Genomic DNA, 24,668 nt, shown 5'->3' with positions numbered 1-24,668 from the left:
CAACTGAAACATAATCTCCACCCAGAAGGTATCAGTCACCAGCAGAATGATTAATCTCCTGCGTATATTCTCTGTCTGTCTGTCTCTGTCTGTCTATGTTTTGGTATCACCCACGTGTTCTATCGATCTACACTGCTGAAAACACTCTTTTTTTCTCTCTGTTTTTATTTTGCTCTGGGCTGACTCCTGCACTGTGTGTCTGTCTCTGCTTTTTGACATTGAGGACTGTGGACATTTCTGGTCGCAGTATTACATAAAGGACAGAGGCACTGGAGAATGAACACAGAGGGTTGGCTAGAATGGCAACAGGACTTCTCCGGAAAGATTTAACAGCCTCAGGCTATTCTCTCTAGAAGAGAGAGGTAACCCAACAGAGATCTCTAAAGTCTCGAAAGACTTTGACAGGCTAGACAAGACCAAAACTTAGACTCATAAAGACAATCACTAAAAATAAATCCAATTGGGAGTTCAGGAGAAACCTCCTCTTGAGACCATAACAAATAGGAACAGGAGTAGGCCATTCAGCCCCTCAAACCTGCCGTCCCATTCAATAGGATCATGGCTGATCTGACATTCCTCATGTCTACTTTCCTGCCCTTTTCCCCGTAATCCTTGATTCCCTGACTGATCAAGAATCTATCTATCTCTGCCTTAAATATATACAAGGACTCTATCTCCACAGGTCTCTGTGGCAAGGAGTTCCAAAGACACTCCACCCTCAGCAAAGAAATTCCTCCTCATCTCAGTCTGAAACTGGTGCTCCCCTTTATTCTGACACTATGCCTTGTTCTTGACTCTCCCATGAGGAGAAATATCCTTCCAGTATTTACCCTGTCAAATCCGTTCAGAATCCCATATGTTACTTCCACCTCTGCCATGTCCCAACCTCAGCCAGAGAGTGCTGAGAACATGGAACTCTGTCTCACATGGAGTGGTTGAAATGAATGATATTGGTCCATTAAAGATGAGTTGCATAAACACACACAACAGAGAGGAAGAGAAGAATAGGCCAAGGGTGGGGTGAGGCTCACTTGACACTAAAATATCAGGCTCTAACAATCGGGCAGAGTGACCTGATCCCTGTGGTGTATGTTCTGAATGTTTGTCTCCTGACTCATGGTGCTTCTGCAGAACAGAATGAACTGCTGCGTTGATCTGTAAATGTCTCAAGACTGGTACTGGTTTCAAAACATCGCAGTTACAGTCTGACAGCTGACTTTCTATAAATGATATTCAGTCACAGCCTCTGTTTCCAATAACCCTGAAACAGGTTTAAACTTGCAATAAAAAGACCAGGAGATAACATGAGGGATGGTGAGCTGATGTGACAGTCGGGTTTGGATTTGGATTTAGAATTAGAATTAGGTTTTATTGTCACGTGTAATCAAGTGAAGGAAAACATGAGTGCGGTGACAAGTGCACATTTCTCTGGGGCTATCTTGGTTACAAAGTAGAATTTTTAAAAACAAAAACACAACAGAAAAAAAGAACCCAAAGGAAGAAACTGAAACAGAAAGTGCTGGAGAAACTCAGCAGGTCTGGCAGCAACTGTGGAGAGAAACAGTTAATGTTTCAAGTCTGGTGACCCTTTGTCAGAACTGATGGTAGCAAGGAGGAGTGAGTGGATAGATGGAGATAGAGCCCAGAGAGAGAGAGGAAACAACAAGTAAACAAAGGGATTGTTGATAGTAGCTAGGAGTTCATGCTCTAAAATTTGTAGTCCAGAATGGGGGGGGGGGCTCACATTTTAACGTAATTAATTATGGAAAATTGAATTCCTCACTGCCCCTTCCAGAAACCCACAGATGGTACAGAGACTTGGTGATATTCATAGAATCCCTATGCTGTGGAAGCAGGCTATTCGGCCCATCACAGCAACACCAACCCTCCAAAAAGCATCCTACCCAGACCCAGTGTGTAATTCGCCTGACACCCCAAAGCCCATCCACCATTTACAAAGCACCAAGTCACGAGTGTGATGGAGTGTGATTTCTCCTCCAAGCCCCCCACAATCCTGATTTGCATGTACAGAACTCCCTCAGTGCTATAATGGGGGTGACCAAATGAGTTGGGAGCCTGCAATGCCATTCCAATAAGATTGTGGCTGGTCTGTTTGTGGCCTGAACCCATTTTTCTGCCTCCTTCCAATAACCTGTTCCTGTCTTGTAAGACAAAAATCTATCGACTTCTGCCTTAAAACCTTCAAAGACCCCAGCCCCTATCTGGGGCAGAGAGCTCCCAAGACAGTCATTACCCTCTGAGAGAAAGTCTTCCTTATCACTGTCTTAAATAGACATCCCCTTATTTCTAAACAGTATTCCCCAGTTCTCATTACCTCCCCCTCCCTACCACAAGCAGAAACCTGCTTTCAGCATTGACTTTGTGATGACTCCTCCCCTACCATAAGAACAGAACTCCCATGGGTACAGCTCCAATTTGTTCCACACTTGAACAATAATGTAACTCAACCATCATCTACTGTCCCATCATCTATCAGTCCCAAAAAATACTGTCAGTGTAAGCTTTGTACTTGATTCACTCTGACTCTAAGATGAGTGTACTGCTGACTTATTTGAATTGGGTGTAGTTCCCATGCCCACTTCTCTCCGATCCCTTTGTCAACAAACTGTTCAACTACAGGGGCATCACAATACACTTTGATCCTGATCCTGTGTAATGTCTGGGGATGAGATGGGGATAATTAAACATCAAAGAGGAACAGGGGTCCAGGCTGATTCACTCCACACTGTCAACTCTCAAATAGTTCAGGAGCACAATAAATTTGAACTGTCTCTGGACAATCTAACAGATCAGTTAACACCACTCGGGACAAGCATGAGACTAGGATCTTCCAAGTTAGTTCAGGTCAAAATTAGTGGAAACATTTTATGTTGTGGGTGGCTGAAGTCAGATTTCACACAAGGCACTGTGGCTTTCTAATGCTCCACTATCAGCAGCTGTGCCTCAATCTGCCTGGGTCTGAAACTCGTGAATTCCCTCCCTACATCTCTCTTGGACTATGGCAACAGAAAGGAGACATGGGACAGGTTCATCTGGCATTGACTCAGTGGGCTGAATGGCCACCTTCCATGCTGTAATAGTCCTGTAACACTACCTCTCTATCCTCTTCTCAGACATTTCTTTAAGACCTGCCTTTCTGACAATTGGCCACTTATTCTAATATCTATTTAAAACACTGCAGATGAAGAGAGGTTGAATAGGTTGGGCCTGTAATTATTGAAGTTTGGAAAAATTGGAGGAGACCTTATTGAAATGTAGGATTTTTAGGGGACTTGACAGGTTGATTCAGAGATGTTGTCTCCATGTCAGAGAGTCTAGATCCAGAGGGCGTGATCTCAGAAGAAATGATTGCTCATTTGAGAGTTTGCATTTGTTTTTTAAGAAGGTTATTAAGAAAGCAAATGGAATATTGTCTTTTATTGCTAGAGGGATTGAGTTTAAAAACAGGGAGGTTATGATGCAGCTGTATAGGGTCGTGGTGAGCCCACACCTAGAGTACTGTGTACAGTTTTGGTCTCCTTACTTGAGAAAGGATGTACTGGCAGTGGAGGGGGTGCAGAGGAGGTTCACTAGGTTGATTCTGGAATTGAGAGGGTTGGTTAATGAGGAGAGATTGAGTAGGCAGAGAGTATACTCATTGGGATTTAGAATATTGAGGGGGAGGGATCTTACAGAAACATGTAAAATTATGAAGGGATTAGATATGACAGAAGCAGGGAGGTTGTTTCCACTGGCAGGTCAAACTAGAACTCGGGGGCATAGCCTCAAAATAAGGGGGAGCAGTCAAGGAGGAACTTCTTCACCCAGAAGGTAGTGAATCTGTGGAATTCCCTGCCCATTTGCGGCTACTTCTTGAATGTTGTTAAGGTGAAGATAGATTTTTGAATAGTAAAGGAATTAAGGTTTATGGTGAGTGGGTGGATAAGTGGAGCTGAGTCCATGGAAAGATCAGCCATGGTCTTATTGAATGGTGGAGCAAGCTCGAGGGGTCAGACAGCCTGAACCTGCTCCTATTTCTTATGTAAGACAGAGAGAAGGAGGAATTTCTTACTTGAGGGTAGTGAATTTGTACAGTTCTTTACTGCAAAGGGCAGTAAAGGCTGAAATTAACAGCCAGAGAATTAATGGGAAAGAGCTGAAAAAATGGGAGTGAGAATGATCAGAGCAGATTCACAGGGCTAAATAGCCAACTGAAAAACTGACATCTTACGGTCTTTATTTTAGAAGCTATTCATGTAGCTCAGTGTCACGCTCTTCTTTGGTTGAGAATGCTCCTGTGAAGCGTCTTGAACTGTTAAAATGAGCCCTGTAGAGGTAGGTTGTTAGAAATGCTATCATGCTATCTGAATGTCGATTGTTCCAGTTTGTAAAAGCTTCAAGGATATGCGATCTGTCGCCAGCAGATGGCAGCGGTGCTTAAACTGCTGAAACCTTTTACTTTCCCTGAGTTTGGAAAGTTCAGGAGAGATTTTCATTCAATTAGGATCCCATCTCCCACAGCCAGAACCCAACCATCAGCTACAATGAATGATCTTGAAATGCAGTCCCTGTTGCTTTGTCTTGTCAGGTTCCCTGTAGGCGGACGAGGGCATTCATTTTGTGTACAGCAAGATCCCACTCCTAACAATCTTTCAGCAGTCGGTTAGGACAATAGTGTGTGTAGTTACTGAGGAATGGAATTTCCCTCTTTCCCCCCTCACTGATCCCCGTTGTGTCTCTGAGAACCGTCCGGAAGACCCATTCCAAAATTCTGAAAGTCACTGGGAGAAAATTATTTTTTTTTTCTCTTTTTGCAAGGCACCCATATTTCATGACTCTAGTGACTTGAAAAGCTGACGTTTGACAGTAACCTATTACATGAAATGTTAAAAGTAAAACTCTGTGTATAGTCTTACAGCTGTTTATTAAAGTTGCTGTGTAAATGCCTTGAGATAATAAGGTGTAGAGCTGGATGAACACAGCAGGTCAAGCAGCATCAGAGGAGCAGGAAAGCTGACGTTTCGGGTCTTGTTCTGATTTTATTTTGAAAATTCGATCTGACCGAGGAGCTGATAAATAGCTTCGGGAGAAACTTGGCAGATGTGGTAACACAAAGCTTGCAGGGTTTTTTCAAATGTTGCATAACCTGACTTATTGACAATGCTTTTAACATCAAGAATAGACAGCTTGCAAGCAAAATATTTGTTGAAAAACATTTGCTACTGCCTTCCAAATAACATTGGCATTGAGGTAAAACCACGTTTTAAATTATTTCAATATGTTTATTTTTAGGGAGCTTTGTGTTCGAAGTCTGAATGTACTTAACTTGAAGTTGACAAAAGTAGGAGAAAAGTTTTTCAGAACTTGTCCAAAAGTTTGCAAACATTTCCTCGAAGTTGTTTATTTGCTTTTGAGGCTCGGTTTTTTTTAATTTGAACTGCTCCTTGTTGTTTTTCTGCTGCCTGGAATCTCTCGTGATGTTTTCCTTCCAATCGGCGGAGAGATTTATGTCTTTGCAGCGTTGCCCGGACTCGAACTGCGCCTCGTCCCCCCCCTTTGCTTTACTTCGAGAAAAACAAGCGAGAGCTGGGAGCGCCGCGCCCCTGTCCGGGCCCAGCTGTCAATCAAAGCCAAGGCCCCACCCCTAGACCTGGCCACCATTGGCCAGCGGCGAGGACGGCTCCCCCAGCCATTGGCCGACGTCCTTGTCAATCACCTTCCCCCACCTACACAGGCGGTCGCTGCCTATTTAAAGGGGAGGTATACAGTAGCTGAAGTAAAAAGCTTGCTCTTTGTGATATTGGTTGTTTACCGAGTGCAAGACTTCAATTGCAAAAGAGAAAGGAAGAGGAGGAAAAGAAAAGATGATTTTGGATAAGTTGAAGAGGTTTTCAATGGTGCTAGACAGTCCAGACCCCACCTCTGTGCCAGTTTACAGCACTGGGGATGAGGTATCCGGGAAAGTCGTCCTGGAGCTGACTGCTGCAATGAAGATCCAATCCTTAAAACTGCACGCAGAAGGCTGTGCGAAAGTGCATTGGACTGAGTCAAGAAGTGCTGGCTCTAGCACTGCTTATACCCAGAACTACAGCGATCAAGTGGAATATTATAACAAGAGGATAAACCTTCTCCAACTAGGTCAGTACCCCCTTTGCCCCATGTACACTGACATCTTATTTTGAGAGTGCAAGCGATTAGAATTGGCTGTGATTCTAAGATTTAAAAAAAAACAAAAGAACTGCGGATGCTGTAAATCAGAAACAAAAACATAAGTTGCTGGAAAAGCTCAGCCGGTCTGACAGCATCTGTGAACAGAAATCAGAGTTAATGTTTCGGGTCCGGTGACCCTCCCTCAGAACTAGCTGTTTCAAAGAGCCTGTACAGACGCGTTTGGCCGAATGGTCTACTCTAGTGCTATTCTATTCCATAATTTGAGGTTTAGGGGCAAGGAGAGGGACAGTGGGTACAATGTGACAGTCCAGGCTAGCTGCTGGAAACCAGGGCAGTGATGGCCATCCTTACCCTGCGCTGTTTTTATAGTTTCATTGCCAGAACAGTACAATGAGCCCCTGATTATGAGGGCTCTGACTACTGGAGTTGTGGCTATACTGTAGTACAGTTAAATAAAACTTTCTCTGAAATGCAAAAGTAAGTTTCATTTTCATTTTGACTGAATTGTGAATCTGACCCTTTTAAAGATGGTGCATGTGTTTTGTCACGCAACCTTTGTGTTATTCAATGTAGATTGCTTCACTGGGACATTTATTGCACAGAGCCTGTAATTGGGAAGACTGAATTGTGGTGACTATGAAAGGCTGAGTCTATCAGAATTTCACCGGGAGCCTGAATTATGCAGATTTTGCATTTCTTCACTGGACTCTGTTGGAATGGTGTTGTGGGGAGCGAGTTTTCTTTTATTGCTTAAGTATAAGTTAAAATAAATGTTTAAAGGCCAATCATTTTGTTTAGTGCTGTGTTAGTGAAATCATTGCCTGTAAAATCTGCGGCAGCAACATTTTGTGTCGTCCTGTTTCAGCTGCATTTGTTTCACTAACCTCACATTTAGCCCACAAGACCAAAAAGAATAGTAGTCAGCATTTCAGTCCCATGAGTCTGCTTTGCCCTTTAATAGGATTGTGGCTGATCGGATATTCTTCACCTCCATTTTCCTGCCCTTTTCCAATGATCCTTGGTTCCCCTAATCAGACCTTATCACTGGGTCAGCACCTATCCACAGTCGAACAGAGGGGTGAATGGTATAAATATCTAAAGGAGTGCAAAGCGTACATTTAAGTGGCTGTCAAAGGTATTTTCAGTGTGGTGGTGGTGGTGGTGGAGTTCAAAACTAGGGGGACATATTTTTAAGGTGAGGAGGAAGATTTAAAAAGGACAGGAACAACTTTTTTTTTTAAAAAAAAGGTGTAGTTAGTGTGTGAAACTGCCAGAGGAAGTGTGGTTGCAGGTACAGTGAAAATGTCCAAAAGACATCTGGATATGTGTGTGTTAAGAAAAAGTTTAGAGGGATATTGGCCAGGAACAGGCAGGTATGATTAGTTTAGTCTGGGAACATGGTCAGCATGGACTGGTTGGACCGAAGGGTCTATTTCTGTGCTGTATGACTCTAAAAGAAAGATAATGAAATACTGTGACATTTATTTCTCTGCGTTGGCTTTGGACTGCTAGTTGATTGTTTTGAGTCTGCTTGATCTAAAATTTAGGAGCCCAAAGCAAGGCTATTTTCTCCTTTCTCCATGGCATTGTTTTGCTTATTAACAGAGCCCACCTGTTGAGAGGGGCAGGAAAGGGCAACAGGACGAGAGGAGAAACTGCAAACATTCAATGGGTCAGACTGTGACAGCAGTTAGAGGACAGTGTCAACATTTCATATTTCCATATTTCATCCTACTTCAGTTTAGTGGAAAGAGCTGAGAGTGAGCAACTGGGGAGAGAATACCACAGACTTACACATACGTAAATATAATGGTAATGATCATGGACTGACAATCTCCCAACGCATGTGAAGATTTTGGCAGTTAATTGCAACATTAGCTTAATTGTTTCAAGTCTGTTTATAAAGTGATAATTATCAGTTCCTCTGTTTTGCCCAGTTTGCTTTATGGATTAAAGAAATTGATAAACTAAATCATGCATTTGGGTAGAAACTGGACTATCCTCCTGGTCCACAATGATCTGTAGGTGGGGAGTGACCTGGAGAATGAGGAGGGTGAACAGGTTGTGTGCGTGTGTATACATTGATCAGCAAGTAAAGACATGTCTCTGGCTACCCAGATTTTTTTTTATTTCAGTTTAACAACTAGTCATTGTGTAAACTCTGAAGGGCAATTTTTTTTTTGGAAACTTATTGTTTGTCCCTTGGCTCAGCTGTCTTTATCATACAGTAGGTCTGTGATTTAACACTTTATCTTCTGCGTTGCAGTTGTTGATAGTAACTGATTGCTGTCTCCCCCAGCCCTGTCCCCGACATTATCCAGACTGTGGTATACCGGTCCATTACAGAATGCAGCTTCAAGACTGGGATCTTATTGATCTGGGACAGTCCATCGTACAGAGTGCTTACAAACTTACAAAGTCCACCTCAACAGCCCCTTCCCACCTTGTTGCGTCTATCAAGGCAGCTCACAAAACCGTTCCTGCTAATCCATTCTTCCCTGTTTTGATCCCAATCCAGGTGGTGTCTATAAAGGTGGTTAGTGCAATTGCCTGTGCAGCCTCTCCGAATGTTAACCTGAGAATCCTTGTGCTATTTCGCACTGCCCTCCTGGGGTAGATGTTTTTGTACCTTTACAATGATGTCACCTTCTGGCCAGACTGTTAATCAACCTGTGAATCCTTCCCATTGCTTCACTCTGGGGGGACAGAGCACAGCAAAGTGAAAACAAACAGATGAGATCATGTGCATCGCGCATCCCCAAACTGTTCATGCCCCAGAGCTGAACTGGTTGAATGGGAAGAAGGAAATCCCACTGGGGGCTGTTCCATTGGTTCTGACACCATACACTTCCCAGTGATTGATTGAAGGAACTCGGTTGGCCTCACATTGTGGGGATTTGTCATGAATTGGGCAAGAAGTTTTGTGATTATGGATAATCCAATAACCCAATCCTGAGTACCACGTAGAAACGGGTAGTGGTCATTCAGCCCCTCGAGCCTGTTCTGCCAATCATGGCTGATCCGTATCTTCACTGTATTGGCTGATGTTGGTTACATCATTTTTTGACAAACTTACTCAACCAAAAAAAACTATCAATTTTGAAATTTTCCATTGACCATCAGCTTCAACGGTGTTTTGCGGGGCAACAGTTCTGGATTTCCACTGCCCTTTATATGAGAGAGTCTTCCTTTCATCACCCCTGTGCAACCTGCTCAGAACTTTCAGGTTCTGCCTCTTCTCCTACTCCAACTAGAGGTAACCTTATTCATCCACCATCTACAGTACACAGACCAACAACAGGATCACTACCATTGGTGCCTTGGAATAGTGAGTTTAAAACTACCTTCCCAGTTTACATGCTATTCAGGAACACTTGAAGCTGCTCCAAAGCACTTTCACTTCTTTTTATGCCTCCTCCGATATTCTCTTCAATGTTGAAACGGAAGCTTTTGTTGCACCGTGCCATGGTTCACTTCATTTCCTCCCTTGGTCCGTGTTCAGGCTTCAGGAAACCAAAACGTGGAAGTTGCCTCATCAATACTCCCTGACTCCCCTCACCTTCCCTAAAGCTTCTTTATCATGTGGTGCCCTCCACCTGTTTTCTTGATTTGAAGGTGATAAACACCTCTTGTCGTTCCTGAGACTGGCAACCAATGTCTTGCTTAGTCATGTCATTGTCATTGCCACTTGGGAAGCAGCCTGAGAATTGCTTGGTTCTCTCAGTCTAGTGCTAATTAATGCCACACCAATGACGTTCAGACCCTTTGGGATGTGGGTAGTTAACCACCCATTACAATCCAACAGAACCAACCCACCAAGAAGACAGTCCTAAGGCCAATAACTCGTAGAAGAGAAACAGAAAAGTGATTGTCTGACCCACCTTCTTGTTACAGTATTTCTTGTGTAAGTGTGTTGATTGAGTTTTAACAGGAGGTTGGAAGAGTTGGCACTTGTTGTAGTTGGAGTTCAGAAATTTCTACTAATTGCATCAGCTCCATTGTTAATTTGAAAGGAAATTCATTATGCAATGGAATGCCATCACTGCAAACAGGCACATTTCTTTCCTAAAATCCCCTCTCTAGTTTAACTTGGGAAGGTGGGGTGGAGTGGGGCTGCATGGAGAATGGGTGTGTGGTTAAGCCACAGAGTGACAGGGTGTGATTTTTATACCAATCTGTGATCAGATTAAATTTCCATTGAGCTGGTAGCTGGAGTTTCAGCCTAGTTACAGAAGACAGTGTGCACTCTCCTTTCCTTCCCCATTTGCATTTTCACTTGGACAAAAATGTCTGTCTGAAGTAATGGGCTCTGTTTGTGACTTTGGGATGTTTATAAGACCTTGTATTTATATAGCTGTTTCACAACCTCTTCAGCACGTTCCCGAAACACTTTGCAACCAATAAAACATTTCTCTGAAGTCCCTGTTGTCATGCAGGAAGTGCAGCAACCAATATGCACACAGCAATCTCTGTGAACAGCAACGTGCTAAAGATCAGATATTCTCTACTGGTGATGTTTGGTGTCAAATATTGGTTAGGATGCTGGAGAAATTCCCTCTGTTGTTCTTCAGAAAAGTGCCATTCAATCTTTTATGTCCATCTCAAAATGGAGGTGACCTCCGCTTAATATTACATCCAAACAAAGCCAGCTTCAGCAGTGCAGCATTCCCATTGTTCTGCACTAGGGACGTTGGTCTCAATTATATGTTTGAAATTCTGGTGTGGGGTTTGAGCCCATGACCTGTTTGAGGGGAGGGTTGATAAGGGGATATTTATTCAGGAGTGTGAATTTGTTTGTGTGTGTGTGTCTCCTTGGACAGGGTTGTACTGACTCAGGGAGTCTGTGTAATGGTGTGTGATGTGCCATTTTGTTATTTCTCTTGCTCTCTTTTGTCACAAGTCTTTGTTCCCCAAGTGCTTGAACTGATGAACTGGATAGAGGTATCAAGAAGTGTGAGCCATTGTTTTTAACAGACTGTGTCTCTACCTTTTCAGATAATGGGGATATCACCCTTCTCCCAGCTGGTCGCCATGAGTTTCCGTTCAGCTTCCAGCTCCCTGAAGAGTAAGTACCTTGAGCCCTTACGAGTGAAAAGAGCATATATCCTGAGACCATTGCTTCTGTGTAGAGTGTCTCTATAGATCCCCAGACTGGATCTAATGTTCTCCTCAGCCTTCTATACGAAGGCCCGAGATGATGGAATCTCTTCTTGTTACATTCTTTGGATCCAATCGGATCTCATTATTGACTTCTGGGGAACTATAGTGCCAATTTGTCTGCACCGAAAGCCCACAATAAGTTCAGTCATTGTTCGGGGAAAAAGTCTGAGTTAAGCCCAGAATTAACTATTTGAATTTGAATGCATCCTTGCTCGGACTTTCAAACTGAGAGTTGGTGGTGGGTGTGAGGCAAGTGAGCAGGTCCTCACTGACTGGGTCCTCGGGAGGAAGTAATGGCGTACAAGTGCTGGAAAATGGGATTAGAATGGATGGATGTTTCGTGACCAGCATGGACGTGATGAACCGAAGGGCCTTGTTCCATGCTGTAAACACTCCGACTATGGCATTATGATACAGTGACTGCTGCAGGTGGATAGAAACATGAATATGAACTGTAGCGGAAAAATTGTGTAAGAAGTTGACCATCCCACTGTAAGAAGCAAACACTGCTCGGGGGAGAAAGGATTTCTGTTAGTAATTCTTCAACTGGTGCTGGTTTATTTTATCCCTGCTGTGTTTAGTTAATATGCGGGTTTTTGTATTCTCCATTGTGTAGAAACCTGGTGACCTCCTTTGAGGGGAAGCATGGCAGTGTACGCTACTGGGTCAAAGTCAAGCTTCACCGTCCCTGGGCCACCGTGAAGAAAATCAAACGGGAATTCACAGTGATTGAGCCCATCGACATCAACACACCGTCATTACTGGTGAGAGTGCCATTGCCCTTGGAGCTTGGGAGCCCAGAGACTGTGGCTCACTGTGTATCTTGCCCTTCACCCAAGGAATGTAAAAGGGGGAAGGAAGTGATGCCGTAGTTAGATTACTCCAGATGTGCTGACCTCTATCAGTGATGGACAGCTCATGATAACCATCCTTCCTACTGCAAAGGAGGATGGGAATGCACCCTGAGCATGTCACTGACGTTCAATGAAATCACGAAGGCCGAACAGCCCAATTCAGGAAGGACAGAGTCCTCTCCATGCACCACATGTGAGGATACCCAAGTAACTCTGACTCACTCACTCCTCCAGCAGCACCTTCCGAACCCACTGCCACTTCCATCTAGAAGGACAAGGACAGCAGAAGCGTGGGAATATCATCACCTACAAGTTTCCCTCCAAGCCACTCACCATCCTGACTTAGAAATATATTGCTGTTCCTTCAGGGTCAAAAATACTGGAATTCCCTCCTTAATGGTATTGTGGCCATCCCTATTTGTAGCTGACCACCACCTTCTGCAGGGCTGTTAGGGATATACAATAAATGCTGGCCTGGTCAGCAATGCCCAACATCCCATGAATAAATTAGAAAGAAAGATAGCCAGACCTAAAGGGGTTAAATAATGAAGGCAAGTTCCTAGATCCTTACTTCCCTTGAATGATGGCTGGAGTCTGCTGTTGGTTTGGTTCAGTCAGGATTGATGGACAGAGTGGCCAGTTTGTATTTCCTGTTCCTTAGGGTTCTTACATTTTCCCTCACTAGGCTCCCCAAGCTGGTACAAAGGAGAAGTTGGCTCGGGTCTGGTACTGTAACCTTGGTCACGTGTCGCTGACAGCAAAAATTGACCGGAAAGGCTACACACCAGGTAACAGGGATTTTCACATATATTCTCGCTTTTATATCACACCTTTCCTGACTTTGAGCAAGTCTCAGCCAATTAGATAGTTTTGAAGTGTAGTCCCTGTTGTAATGCAGGAAGCACAGCATCAAATTTGGTAATGAAGAGCTAGAGCCCACTCTCAGATCGTAATCTAATGATCTTTGTTTGAGGGATAAATAGTGGCCAGGACACCAGTAAGGAGCAGCCTACTTTATTCCAAAATAGTTACCACTGAATCCAGCTCTGATTTGCCAAATGGTTTTAGGGTTTAATAAGGAGAACAGATTCATTTTATTCTCTTTAGCTCTGAAAGTTGAGGGGCGATCTTCTTGAGATGTTTAAAATAATAAAGGCTTTTCTGTTGACTTAAAGCAGGAAACTATTTTCTGCAGTTGGCGCAGGGGTGGTGGGGTGGTGGTAGTGTTCCGGAATAGAGGGGTCTCCTCTTCAATTTGTCACCAACTCATTCAGAGGTGGATGCCAGGAGCTTTCAAGACTGAGATAATTATTGTGTAATAATATCAAAATTATGGAGCTAAAGCAGTTAAGCAGGGTTTAGATACATGTCAGTCATGATCTGATTGAATGTTTGAGGGGTTGAATAGCCTTCTACAGTGTCTGTACTGCTGTGGAACTATTTTTAATAAAAACGGAGAGGTGCAGGGATAACTTTGAAGAGGAACAATTTTAGCCTAGCCCACCATCCTCGGAAAGCTATTGGGGACAATGCTCGTTCACACCATCCAGTCTGTGTGGCCCACTGGAGTCACCAAAAGCTGTGCTATATTAGTGAGGCCAGTGTTTTACTGAACTGGGTTAAAACTGTGAGAGAGGAGTGCCTTATGACTGTAACCCTCTTCTCGTCTTCCCAGGAGAGGTGATCCCCATTTTTGCCGAGGTCGATAACTGCTGTTCCCGCACAGTAACCCCCAAAGCGGCCATTGTCCAAATACAGACATTCATCGCTCGGGGAACAATGAAGCAGAAGAGGGCAGTGGTGGCAACGTTGCAAGGCGAGGGTGTGACCCCCAGGAAGAGGGGCTCTTGGCACGGCCGGCCCCTAAAGATCCCCCCGGTGTCGCCCTCGCTCCTGCAATGCCGGGTGATTCGGGTGGAATACATCCTCAGGGTAAGTACCTCCCCCTGGGGGAGCCGCTGCTGTCTGTAGGGGTGGGGCGGGGTCATGGCTGAGGGCATTGGGGGAGGGCGGGAAGGTGGGCAATGCAGAGAGACCAAGGAGAGTGAAGGGAGAACATGAGAGAGAGAGTGGGGTAATAGTGGGAGGAGTGAATGGGGAGAGAGAGTGAGTGAAAGGGAATGAGGAAGAGAGAGGGGCGCGCACAAATGGGAGCTGAAAGAATCCTGACTGAAGCATTTTCTAATTTAGATGGCTTGTTTTTGAACTTTACAGGTTTATGTCGAGATCCCAGGAACGTCCAAACTGTCCCTGGAGTTGCCACTTGTCATCGGCACAATTCCCCTCCATCCATTTGGCAGCCGCTCATCCAGTGTTGGAAGCCAGTACAGTATGGAGATCAATTGGCTGCGCCTCAGCCTCCCTGAGACACCAGAGCGTAAGTGACCCTTCCCACTGCTAGCCCATTCCATCCATCTGTACCTGCAGCAAGACTTGGTGTATAATCCTGGCCCATTGCGTCCTGTGTGTTTAGTGGTTGCATTGATTAGGCTTGCAATTTTAATTCAAATGTATCCTTTCCCAACATGTGGCCATTGCTGGCTAAGCTGTCCCTTTATTGCGCATGAAGGTGATGGTGAGAGCTGCCTTCCTGAACCACTACAATCCACGTGCTGGAGTATTTCTCAAGTATTTGAGCTGCACGCATCCAGGCCGTCTCCTTCAACGTAGAATAGGTTCAGCTAATGGAGATATTTCAGGTGGTTAGAGGAAAAGAAAGGGCAGAGAGCGAAGGTGAGAACTAGTTCCCTCAGCTGGGGGATGCCCAGAACAAGGGGTCAGGTGGGGTGAGGGGAGAGAACTTTAAACAATACGCCAGGCCATTAAGGGGTGATATCAGGAAGCATCCCCCACCTCCTCCCCTCCCAAATCCTGGCCGGGATGAAGTTGAAAATGAGGTTGATGGATTTTAGCTGGGTTGAGGGTGTTGAGGATTACAGATCCAAGTCAGAAATGAGTGAAGGAGCAGGTCAGCAATAATCAGACTGCATGAATGGGGAAGCAGACTGGAGGCACTGAGTGGGAAATATCTTAAAACAGCAGCTGTCCCCAGTATCAACCCACCCCCAACCAGCTGAGGGAACCAGTTCTCACCTTCACTCTTTTCCCTTTATTCTCCTTTTAACCACCTGAAATAACTCCACTAGATGAACCTGTTCTATGTTGAAGGAGATGGCCTGGATGAGTGTAGCTCAAATACTCGATGTTTAACACCATCCAGGACAAAGGAATCCACTTGATTGGCACCACATTCTCCACCTTCAAACATCTGGTCCCTCCTAACCTCCATAACACTACATCGATCACCCCCCTGGTGTTGGACTGAGTGTGACATGTGTTGTCTTTAAACCTTTACCAAGTTTTACCTTTTGTTAGTTACCATCTCGGCTTTCCACACATATCCTAATGTTGATTCCATTCCATTGCAGCACCCCCTGATTATTCGGAGGTGGTTTCTGAGGATCAAGCTGAGCGGTCTGACCAAGGACTATCCCTCCCAGAGGATGATGAGGCCCTTGACCAAGTGCTGGAACGGCCCTTCTTTGCCTACGTACAGGAGTTCCGTTTTAGACCCCCACCCATTTACTCTGAGGTAAGATTCAGTAAGTCTAGCCTTTAAAATACCTTGCAGCCCAGAAACAGGCCATTTCTGATCATACTGTATACGAGTCGCCTCTTGACCTTGTTCAACTCATCCTATCTTCTTATTCCTTTCTCTTTCAATTACCCAACTTCCTCCTTAAATGCATCAATGTTATTCACCTCAAGCACGTTCTCACTGCTCTCTGTGTAAAGCTCCTTCCCCTGAATTCCCTGTTGAATTTGTTAATGACGATCTTATGTATGTGGTCCCAAGGTCCGTCCAAAAGGGAAAACCTCTTCTCTAAATCTTTCCCAACCAACACACTGACGCACGGTTAAATTTCTCCATCAGATCACTCCTCAATCTTCTCTTTTTAGGGGAATAGAATCCCAACCTTTATTTCTTGCTGATGTTTATGACCACTCCATTCTGATATCATGCTAGTAAATCTTTGTTGGTCCTTCTCCAATGCCACACTGTCTTCTGGATAACAGAACTGTCTGAATTACTCCAAATGCAGTCTAATCACGATTCCATACAAATTAACTATAATCTTCCCTGCTTTTCAATTCTGTCTCTCTAAATAATAAAACCACTGGGCTTCATTTGCAATGTTCTTTATAACCTGCTTCTTTTTGTTAAATGTTGCAAAAACTCTGGAGCCTGCTCTCACTTATGTTTTCCTTTTTTGTTTTGTCTCTTCAGATTGATCCTCATCCTCCGAGATCAGACATGCGCCCGCGATGTATGACCTGTTGAAGAATTCACTGCAGCAAGCAACAGAGTTTAAAAATAAGGAAAAGTGAGATTTTAAAACCGGTTGAAGGTCCTTGGGATGCTTCCCAGGCACCTTTGAAAGCAAACTCGGGATATTGCTGTCTGAAGAGGAACCATCCTGTATAAAGGAACAATGTCCTCTGACTTCTGTGGCAATGGTGCAAGTCAGATTGGGATCCACGGCTACCTTTCTGCCTCTTGTTGACCTGTTTTGCTGTCTCCCTTCGGTTGCTCTGTTCTACTGAACTTAACATCTCATCGAATGGTTTCGCATAACCTACTGCCTGTAGCGGACCCAGTGGACGATGTGACAGCAAGAGAGGGTGTGTAGGAGGGGCCTTCTGTTTAAAGGACACGGGCTACAGCTGAATGGGTCCAACCCCTTTCCCTCACCTCCATATGAACTGGGCATTAATCTTGTGCTTCCAACTCGTATGGACTGGGCACGCAGCGTGTTGGGATTTGGGGAGGGGCAAGCGTTACTGTCTGGTCATCGGCTTGTGCCGATGGTGGCGGTTCAAGGGCTTGGGGGTGGGGGGGCCCGCCCCAGTTTAACCAGTCAGCTTTTGAGAGTTTGTACGGGGTTTGGGTCCAGTTCTGTCAGATTTACTCCCTCACACTTAAGTTCAATATGTATCGTAGTTATGACCTCTCCCAATGGTCGCAGTATAACAACAAAAATGTGGGATCAAGTGTTGCAGGCTGAAACACTGTTAGGTGCAAAAGGTTGGGTTTCAAGGGAAAAGTAAGAAACATGGTCAGAATGTTGCTTAATAATTCCTCTGTGGTGTCCACTTGCGATGATCTCTCCAGTCCCAATTCCAAGAAACTGTTCTGAAGTGTCAGACCCCACAGTGTGGGAAAATATTTCAGAACATCCTGAGCTTGAGGGTAATTGTACGAAACTGACTTCTTCCAAATATATGATCAATAACCATTTCTAATAACATTTTACATTGTCTTAAAACTGGATGTCCTGTAGGTTTTTCCCAGGTAAATGAATGGAGAATGAACCAGGAAGGGAGAGAGTAGGAGAGGAGATTGGCTGGCAAAATGTAATTAACAAAGGTTTTCCGGGAGTGAGAGGTGGAGAAATGGAGAGAGGGATTTGGGAAGGAACATGAAAGAGAGGTTGCATAAGATATCAGTGACCAATAGAAGCCAAAGTTGATCAGAGCAATGATAATTCATGCAACTTCCATTAGAAGGGTCTACAAAAAGATATGAGTGATTTTTCTGTCTTTGTTACACATGAACTGTTTTCTTTGTGAATGGGTGGGGATAGAGAGACAGATATGACTATGGTAATGATCTAACTTCCAGTATTACTAGAGTTGGTTCCATATGTGATCCAGTTACTAGGTTTCAGAGACCTGATGCTTTAGAAAGGAACCTTTTCTTTCCACATTTTTTTTTCAAGAAAGAACAACAACAGCAACCTGTGTTTCTGTGGTATCTTTTTAAGTAATTAAACATCCTGAGGTGCTTTGCCTTTGTGTAAGGAGATAAGCTCAATCAAGGAGGGTATGTTATAGCGAACAATTTAAAGAGCATGGGTACACTTGAGGAGGACAGTGAGGTCGAAAGGTTTAGGAAAGGATTTCCAGAATCTAGGGTCAAAGTAACTGAAAGCAAGCTCACCATTGGTAGAGCGATTAAAGTTGGGCGTCTGGAGAGGCCAGAGCTCTAGGAATGTGGGAATGTAGAAAGTTGTGGAAGGGTACAGGGATAGTAAAGGATGAGGTCATGGAATACATTGAAAAGAAGACTGAGAGTTATAAAGACCGAGATTTTGCTTAACGTAGAGCCAGTGTAGGTCAGTGAGCAGATGGGTGAATAAACTTGGTATAATTTAGGATCCTGATGAGCAGAGTTTTGAATGACACGTTTATGAGGAGTAGAACACACAGTTGGCTGAAGTTGTACATTACTCAGTTATGCAAGACATCAAAAATTATTGACACAGGAAAGATTACTTCTTGAAGATCTGCAGCAACTTGATTGGCATGCTAATGTGTCAGGCGTGAGCACAGTATCGCCAGGCTCTCTTGGATTGTCCTGGAATTTCTTTGAAATAATATCCAAGAAACCACATGATCAAAACTTTTGAGAAGAAATATCATTGCATTCAAACCAACATTTTTTTAAAAACAACACTGGTTATTAGAGATGGCTTCACAAAGATACTGATTAAATGCCATCCAGTTAGGGGTTAGTGAGGAGGTTATCCTGCTGGCTGTGAAAATCTGGGGCATCGTGAGAATGGGCACCTCAGACAACCCCTGGGGCAGAGGTGGGTTGAAATGTGTCAAAAACCTCCAGGATTGTACCCTGCCTGATTTGGCAACCTCGAGGTTAGTGGGACAGCTCTGAGCAATGTTTCTGGTTATCACGTGGAATACGATTGGGATAAAATCCCATCTTCCTTGTGTGTATAAAGTCCTACATGTTTCAGACTGTTAAACTATCTTTTCTTTTAAAAAGACAGTTTATTTTTGTATTTTTTTCTTTACAATAAAATGTTATCAGATTATTCCAGTGATTCTGGCTGCTTTTGTTTTTAAATAATCCAGTGTGTGCGTGTCTGGTTGTTGAAAGTTCTTGAAGAATTCTCGTCCTGTTTCAGTTTGGGACATAGTTGTCCAGTATGATCCTGAATCCCAGTGGGATAAGTTCCAAATCCTGACTTTGCAAAGACGGCTATAACCTCAACTTAAATCGGTCTCTGTAGCTGGATTTACGTAAAGAATTACTGGAGACTCTGGCTCCTGATCTGTGTGACTCTCCTGCCTGCTTGATGATATGTTTGGTCACCTTTGGTTATAGCGATCCCTGTAGTTGGACATCTGCTGACCTACACCCCTGCCCTTGTTTGCATACAGTGTGGGCAGTGTGTTGCCGGCTGTGACCCTTCAGCCCAACAAAGATCAAACCTAGGAACTGGAGGAGGCCATTCAGCCCCTCTAGACTTTTATACAAATCCATCTAATCATGGCTGTGCTGCACCTTAACTCCATTTTACCCTTACTTTGGTTCATTTCATTCCTTGTGCCAAAAAACACATATGTACATTGTGAAAATTTTGGATTACAATTTGTGGGTGGGCGGGGGGAGAATTAAGGATTTTTGCCATATAAAACACTGCGATATATTAAACGGAGAGCAGCAGAGATATCAGTGGATGTACCAATGACCTTGGTTGACCTTTGTGGCAAGTTGGTGAAGACTGGTGTTTTATGTTTCTGCAGAACCCCCTGAAGCCACAATCACTGGAATGACATTTTTAACAAAGAAAAGCTTGAATTTATGTAGTTTTCTTCCCCGCTCTTGTTCCAGCAGTCAACATCATTGTAGGAGGAAATACAGCCAATCACTGCACAGCAAGATCCCACAAGAATCAAATGATTTGCTTTTGGCGATTGGTTTGTCCGGATCACGGAGGATGACTAATTCCATTACTCTATTAACGTATTGCAGCACGGAAACAGACCCTTCGGATAGGGCCTTGGGATCTTTCATGTCTGCCTGAGAGAGTTGTTAAAGACTCAGTTTAACATCTCACCCAGTGTGCAGCACTCCCTTGGTATAGCTTGCAATTACACGTTTTGAGTTTCTGGAGTAGGATTTGAACCAACAATTGTCTGACACAGAGTCAAGAAATCTCTGATGAGCCACAGCCAACACTGTAACAGGAGCAGAGAGAAGAAGCATGCTGTTTCCTGTATTTAGTGAATCATTGATCATGTTATGGAAATGTTGACTTTGCAATGTGGAGTTTCGGCAACGGGTTGCTAATCCCTATGTTTATCAGAAAGAGAAAATAACTTTTAGCCTGACTCCGATTCCTGTAACTTGACAAGACTTGGCAATGAGGGCTTGTACAGAAAGTTCCCTTTTGCTGTTTGTAATTTGACAATTCAGTCATATACAGTTCTTCACATTCATAACAAAATTTCTCCTTGTTTTCAAATATTTCCACGGCTTTTCCCTCACTATGTCTGTAATCTCCAGCCCAACGACCTTTCAAGATCCAAGATACAATCTCAAAGGAAAAGGCCAAAAGAGAATTTTTTGTTTTAACTCACAAGATACTGAATGTTTGGAATATGATCGTATTGAATACAGGAGTAGCCTCTCTGCTTGGACAGAATGTCACATTGGCCCCAGGATCCTGTACCTCCCCTGGGAACCTGTGCCCCACAACTTGAGCTGCCTCCATAATGTAGATAGTTTAGATTTTAGAACTGCTAAACATTGGACCCTGCTGCATACCATCCACCTCTTCTTTATCCACTGCCCAGGCACACCTTGGTGTGCCCATTTGCTGCCAGGCGGTGGGGATCCCCAGCGGAGAGCTCTCTATGGGGGAATTCCCCCACGTTTCCCTCTGGGATCGGGGTGGGGGGACAGGGCAAGGGTGTTGCACACAGCAGTCCTGTGCAACTACAGATTGCAGTGGTCCACGGCCTCCCAGCCCAACTCTTTGTTTTGTGGCACTGTGGAGTCCGTGGACCGTGTGGATATTGGTTGTGGGCGTTTGCACTCCTTTTGTTTTGTTATCTGAAGAACCTTCTCCTCTGTTTTTTGTTGCACTTCAGCCCCGTGCTCCTGATCTTTGAGCTCCTGGTGCAGAGGGGAGTGGGCAGGTCAGAGGATCCCTCCGTGGGTCTGCTCCTGAGCCTGGCCAACCTGCCCATTAGCAGGTCCAGGTAGCGGGCCGTGGAGGTGGGGTGGGGGGGGTGTGTCATTATGGCCGACTGCCTGCCCCTTTTCTGTGGTTATGTTCGAGCCTTGGAGTGGAAGCACGTGGTGTCCCCCGATATTCTCGATGCCTTTTGGGAGAGGTGGGCCCTGCGATTATTGGAGTGCTTCATTTCCCCATCCAACTCTTTATTTTGATTTCATCCCTACCCTGCCCTTCACTTTTTATTTCACGTAGGCATTGCCCCTACGGGACTTTGCTTGTCACTGGTTCCTTGGTCATGTGGGTGTTTTTCTTCCTGGTGGTGGAATATTAATAAAGTTATTTGTACAAGAAAATATACAGGAGCAGAATCAATGGGCTGAATGGCTCATATACTCCTCTGCACCTCTATCTGAATTCCTGAACATCCCAGATTTGATCCCCTTGCACTTCAGCTGCCAAGACCCTAAGTTCAGGAGCTCCCTCTGTACCCCTCTCCTCCTGCAAGACACTTCTCAGAATCTACCTCTTTGACCATGTTGCTTGTCCTAATGTCTCATGGCTTGACAGGAGCTGGGGAAGGCATTTTGCATTTTGAAGCTGCTCTCCATTCATTGAGATCATAGTTGATTCATGACATAACTGAATTCTGGGAACACTTCAAAAGTATGTTTTAAATGCAAAAAACATTTTGATCCTCGCCTCATCTCCCTTCTATTTTGAAAGCTCTGATTGGTTGTGTAAACTCTCCCCTTCTCGTTCCCAGAAACAGCAGCTGCCCCAAATGTGCAGGTTTACCATCTGACTATGCACACATACAGTTAGCTGAGAGATCACAGTGTGGGGACCATGGTCTCTCAGGTTTCTCTGAAGCCCCCTTCGGGGTCAGTGCAAGTTTGACCTTGCATTTCTCTTTGCACAACATTGCAAAGACAGGAGATATTGTAAGGAGGAGGCCTGGACTTTAAGAAAGACATTTCTTCAAAGTTAAATCTGGGTCCAAGCGTTTCTCTGAAAATTATATGTCAGCAAATATCCGAGTGACAGCAATGTGGTGATGCAGCTCCTGTTCAGCACTGACTCCATTGCAGGGTTAAGCATGGATTGCAGTATCAATATGACAAAGTCCGGTTGTAGCAATAAGTCAACTCCTCTGCAATTTGGTATAATATTAAGCAGAGTCTTGTACTAGTCACTGAACTAAAGTGGCATGATTTTATTGAATCGTCTATTCTTACTGACGTGTCTCATAGGGGCACACCACTTTGTGAAGTATCAGTCCTCTTCCACACTCCTATCTCAGTTCAGGTCCAAATTCCCATGCTGTTTAGTTGAGAGGGGAGCTTTGAGTACCGTTCTGAGACAACCAGGAATGAGATTCCAGGCTGAGATTTTTCTTCTCTGGACTGCCTGGCAATTTTAGTCTTCATCTGAGGTCAGCCAAGTGGGTTCAGAGAAGGGATTCTCCATGGGAGTGTACAGTCAGTGTATTCACCCACAAATGGCTGCAGAAATTACAGGCTCTATGTAAATGTAAGCTTTCTCTTCCTTTACCAGACAGCACTGAGAGTCATAGAATCATACAACATAGAAACAGGCCCTTTGGTCCAACGAGTCCACATCGTCCATAATCCCAAACTAAACTAGTCCCACCTGCCTGCGCTTGGCCCATATCCCTACAAACGTTTGTTATTCACGTATTTCTCTAAATGTCTTTTAAATATTGTAACTGTACCTGAAATTCATTCCAGACATGAACCACTCTTTATGTAAAAAAATTTCCCTCATGTCTTTTTTTAAATCTTTCTCCTCTTACCTTAAAAAATGTGCCCCCTAGTTTTGAAATCCCCCACCCTAGGGAAAAGACACCTGATATTCACCTTATCTATACCCCTCATGATGTTATAAACCTCTATCAGGTCACCCCTCAACCTCCTAGACTCCAGCCTCTCCTTATAATTCAAGCCCTCCATTCCCTGTGCACTTGGGGCCTGAGGATATTAGTTAGGAGCTTCAGGCAGGGGGAGAGGAGAGCAATCTAGAATCTTACAGCAGTGGATGAGGCCATTTGGACCATTGGGCCCATGCTGGTTTTTGAAAGAGCTGTCCAATTAATTCCACCCCCCTCCTCCCACTCTTCTCCCTGAGAGGTTTGCTGAAGATCCTTTTGGGCTGAGTCTTCCTGGACCATCCAGTCCCGTGGTTGTGGGGACTCTTGCTCTCTCTTTCTCTCGCTCGCTCGCTCTCTCTCTCTCTCTCTCTCTCTCTACACAGCAGTTGACTCATGCAGGTTTACAGTCGGATTTACAGTGCCTCCTGGTTCTCTGGAGCTCTGCTTTGGATAGTGATCTGAACTGACCTACCTCAGCTGCCCCCAGTGAACCCTACACAGAATGTGTTTACAAAAACGCTTGGAGCTTGGCAAGACAAGACATTCCGCCCGAGCAACTGACAGTTCAAAGCAGCACATGACCCTCAATCCATCGTTGCAGTATGCTGACATCAGTTGCTGGACGTTGAGCAAACCCATAAGACATGGACTGGTTTCAGAAACTTGTATAATGAAATCCATCGGGTTATAATTTCATCCTATGATTCCCACAGCTGTGAGGCCTGGTGTTTGGCTCGGCTTCCTCAAGATCCCCCCCCCCCCCCCCCCCCCCCACCATCTAGAATTCTCAACCTGTCCCGTATTCCTGGAAATTACTTTCTGTTAATTACAGCAATAGAAGCACCAGGATTTTAAGAGAATATTTGATGAGGTTGGGCGGTGGGGAGTAGATGTGATTTAATGACCTTACCCTTCCATTATCCCAGCCCAGATCCTTACACCCAAATCTCAGACTCTTCTGTTGCTGGGAAGCTAGCAAACTGTGGAAAATGCAAACAGTTTTTGTTTTCGTTTCCCTCAGCCCCTGCCATTGGCGGATGGTGTTTTGGAGCCAAGTGAACATTTCAGAACAGAACATGGCCAAAAGCTGATTCTGTCCCACTCTGCTTATTTTAATTATTTGCCATCATTCTGCAATCAGATGTTGACAAGATTTGAGTGACTTCCTCCGTTCCCTGCATGCCCCCTCCCCTAAACATGGTGCATTTTGTCCATTTAGCTCCTCAGGCTACTGAGTCATACGGGGCAGGGGACACCACGTTCAAATGTCATTCTCTGCTCTTTTTTGAATGAAGCATGCATCTCCAGCACTGTTCAGAAAGACAAGTACACCAGGTGCTTAGGGTCAGGGTTAGTGTTAGGGTCAGGGTTAGGGCTAGGATCAGGTTGAGGGTTAGTGTTAGGGTCAGGGTTAGGGCTAGGATCAGGTTGAGGGTTAGTGTTAGGGTCAGGGTTAGGGCTAGGATCAGGTTGAGGGTTAGTGTTAGAGTCAGGGTTAGGGCTAGGATCAGGTTGAGGGTTAGTGTTAGGGTCAGGGTTAGGGCTAGG

The 24,668-nt window shown here is 44.5% G+C and overlaps 1 protein-coding gene across 2 annotated transcripts in view; it reads left to right on the top strand.

Annotated features, from left to right (window-relative positions):
- Nucleotides 1-19,078, top strand: part of LOC109923541 (arrestin domain-containing protein 2-like) — a 56,411-nt gene extending 37,333 nt beyond the window's left edge. Inside the window, exons 1-8 of one of the 2 annotated variants that reach the window (XM_048614136.1) lie at nucleotides 5,731-6,138; nucleotides 11,167-11,236; nucleotides 11,948-12,095; nucleotides 12,871-12,973; nucleotides 13,861-14,117; nucleotides 14,400-14,562; nucleotides 15,614-15,777; nucleotides 16,474-19,078. In XM_048614136.1, the coding sequence (XP_048470093.1) occupies nucleotides 5,865-6,138; nucleotides 11,167-11,236; nucleotides 11,948-12,095; nucleotides 12,871-12,973; nucleotides 13,861-14,117; nucleotides 14,400-14,562; nucleotides 15,614-15,777; nucleotides 16,474-16,527 (1,233 nt within the window). In that variant the 5' untranslated portion in view covers nucleotides 5,731-5,864 and the 3' untranslated portion in view covers nucleotides 16,528-19,078. Of the gene's footprint in view, nucleotides 1-5,730; nucleotides 6,139-11,166; nucleotides 11,237-11,947; nucleotides 12,096-12,870; nucleotides 12,974-13,860; nucleotides 14,118-14,399; nucleotides 14,563-15,613; nucleotides 15,778-16,473 lie in introns of those variants that run through there. The other variant, XM_020523577.2, reaches the window with a different exon arrangement.
- Nucleotides 19,079-24,668: the final 5,590 nt, after the last annotated feature.

The sequence above is a fragment of the Rhincodon typus genome, chromosome 29 (genome assembly GCF_021869965.1).
Source record: "Rhincodon typus isolate 14 chromosome 29, sRhiTyp1.1, whole genome shotgun sequence".
NCBI classification, from domain to species: domain Eukaryota; kingdom Metazoa; phylum Chordata; class Chondrichthyes; order Orectolobiformes; family Rhincodontidae; genus Rhincodon; species Rhincodon typus.
This window is presented reverse-complemented; position numbering and strand designations above follow the sequence as displayed.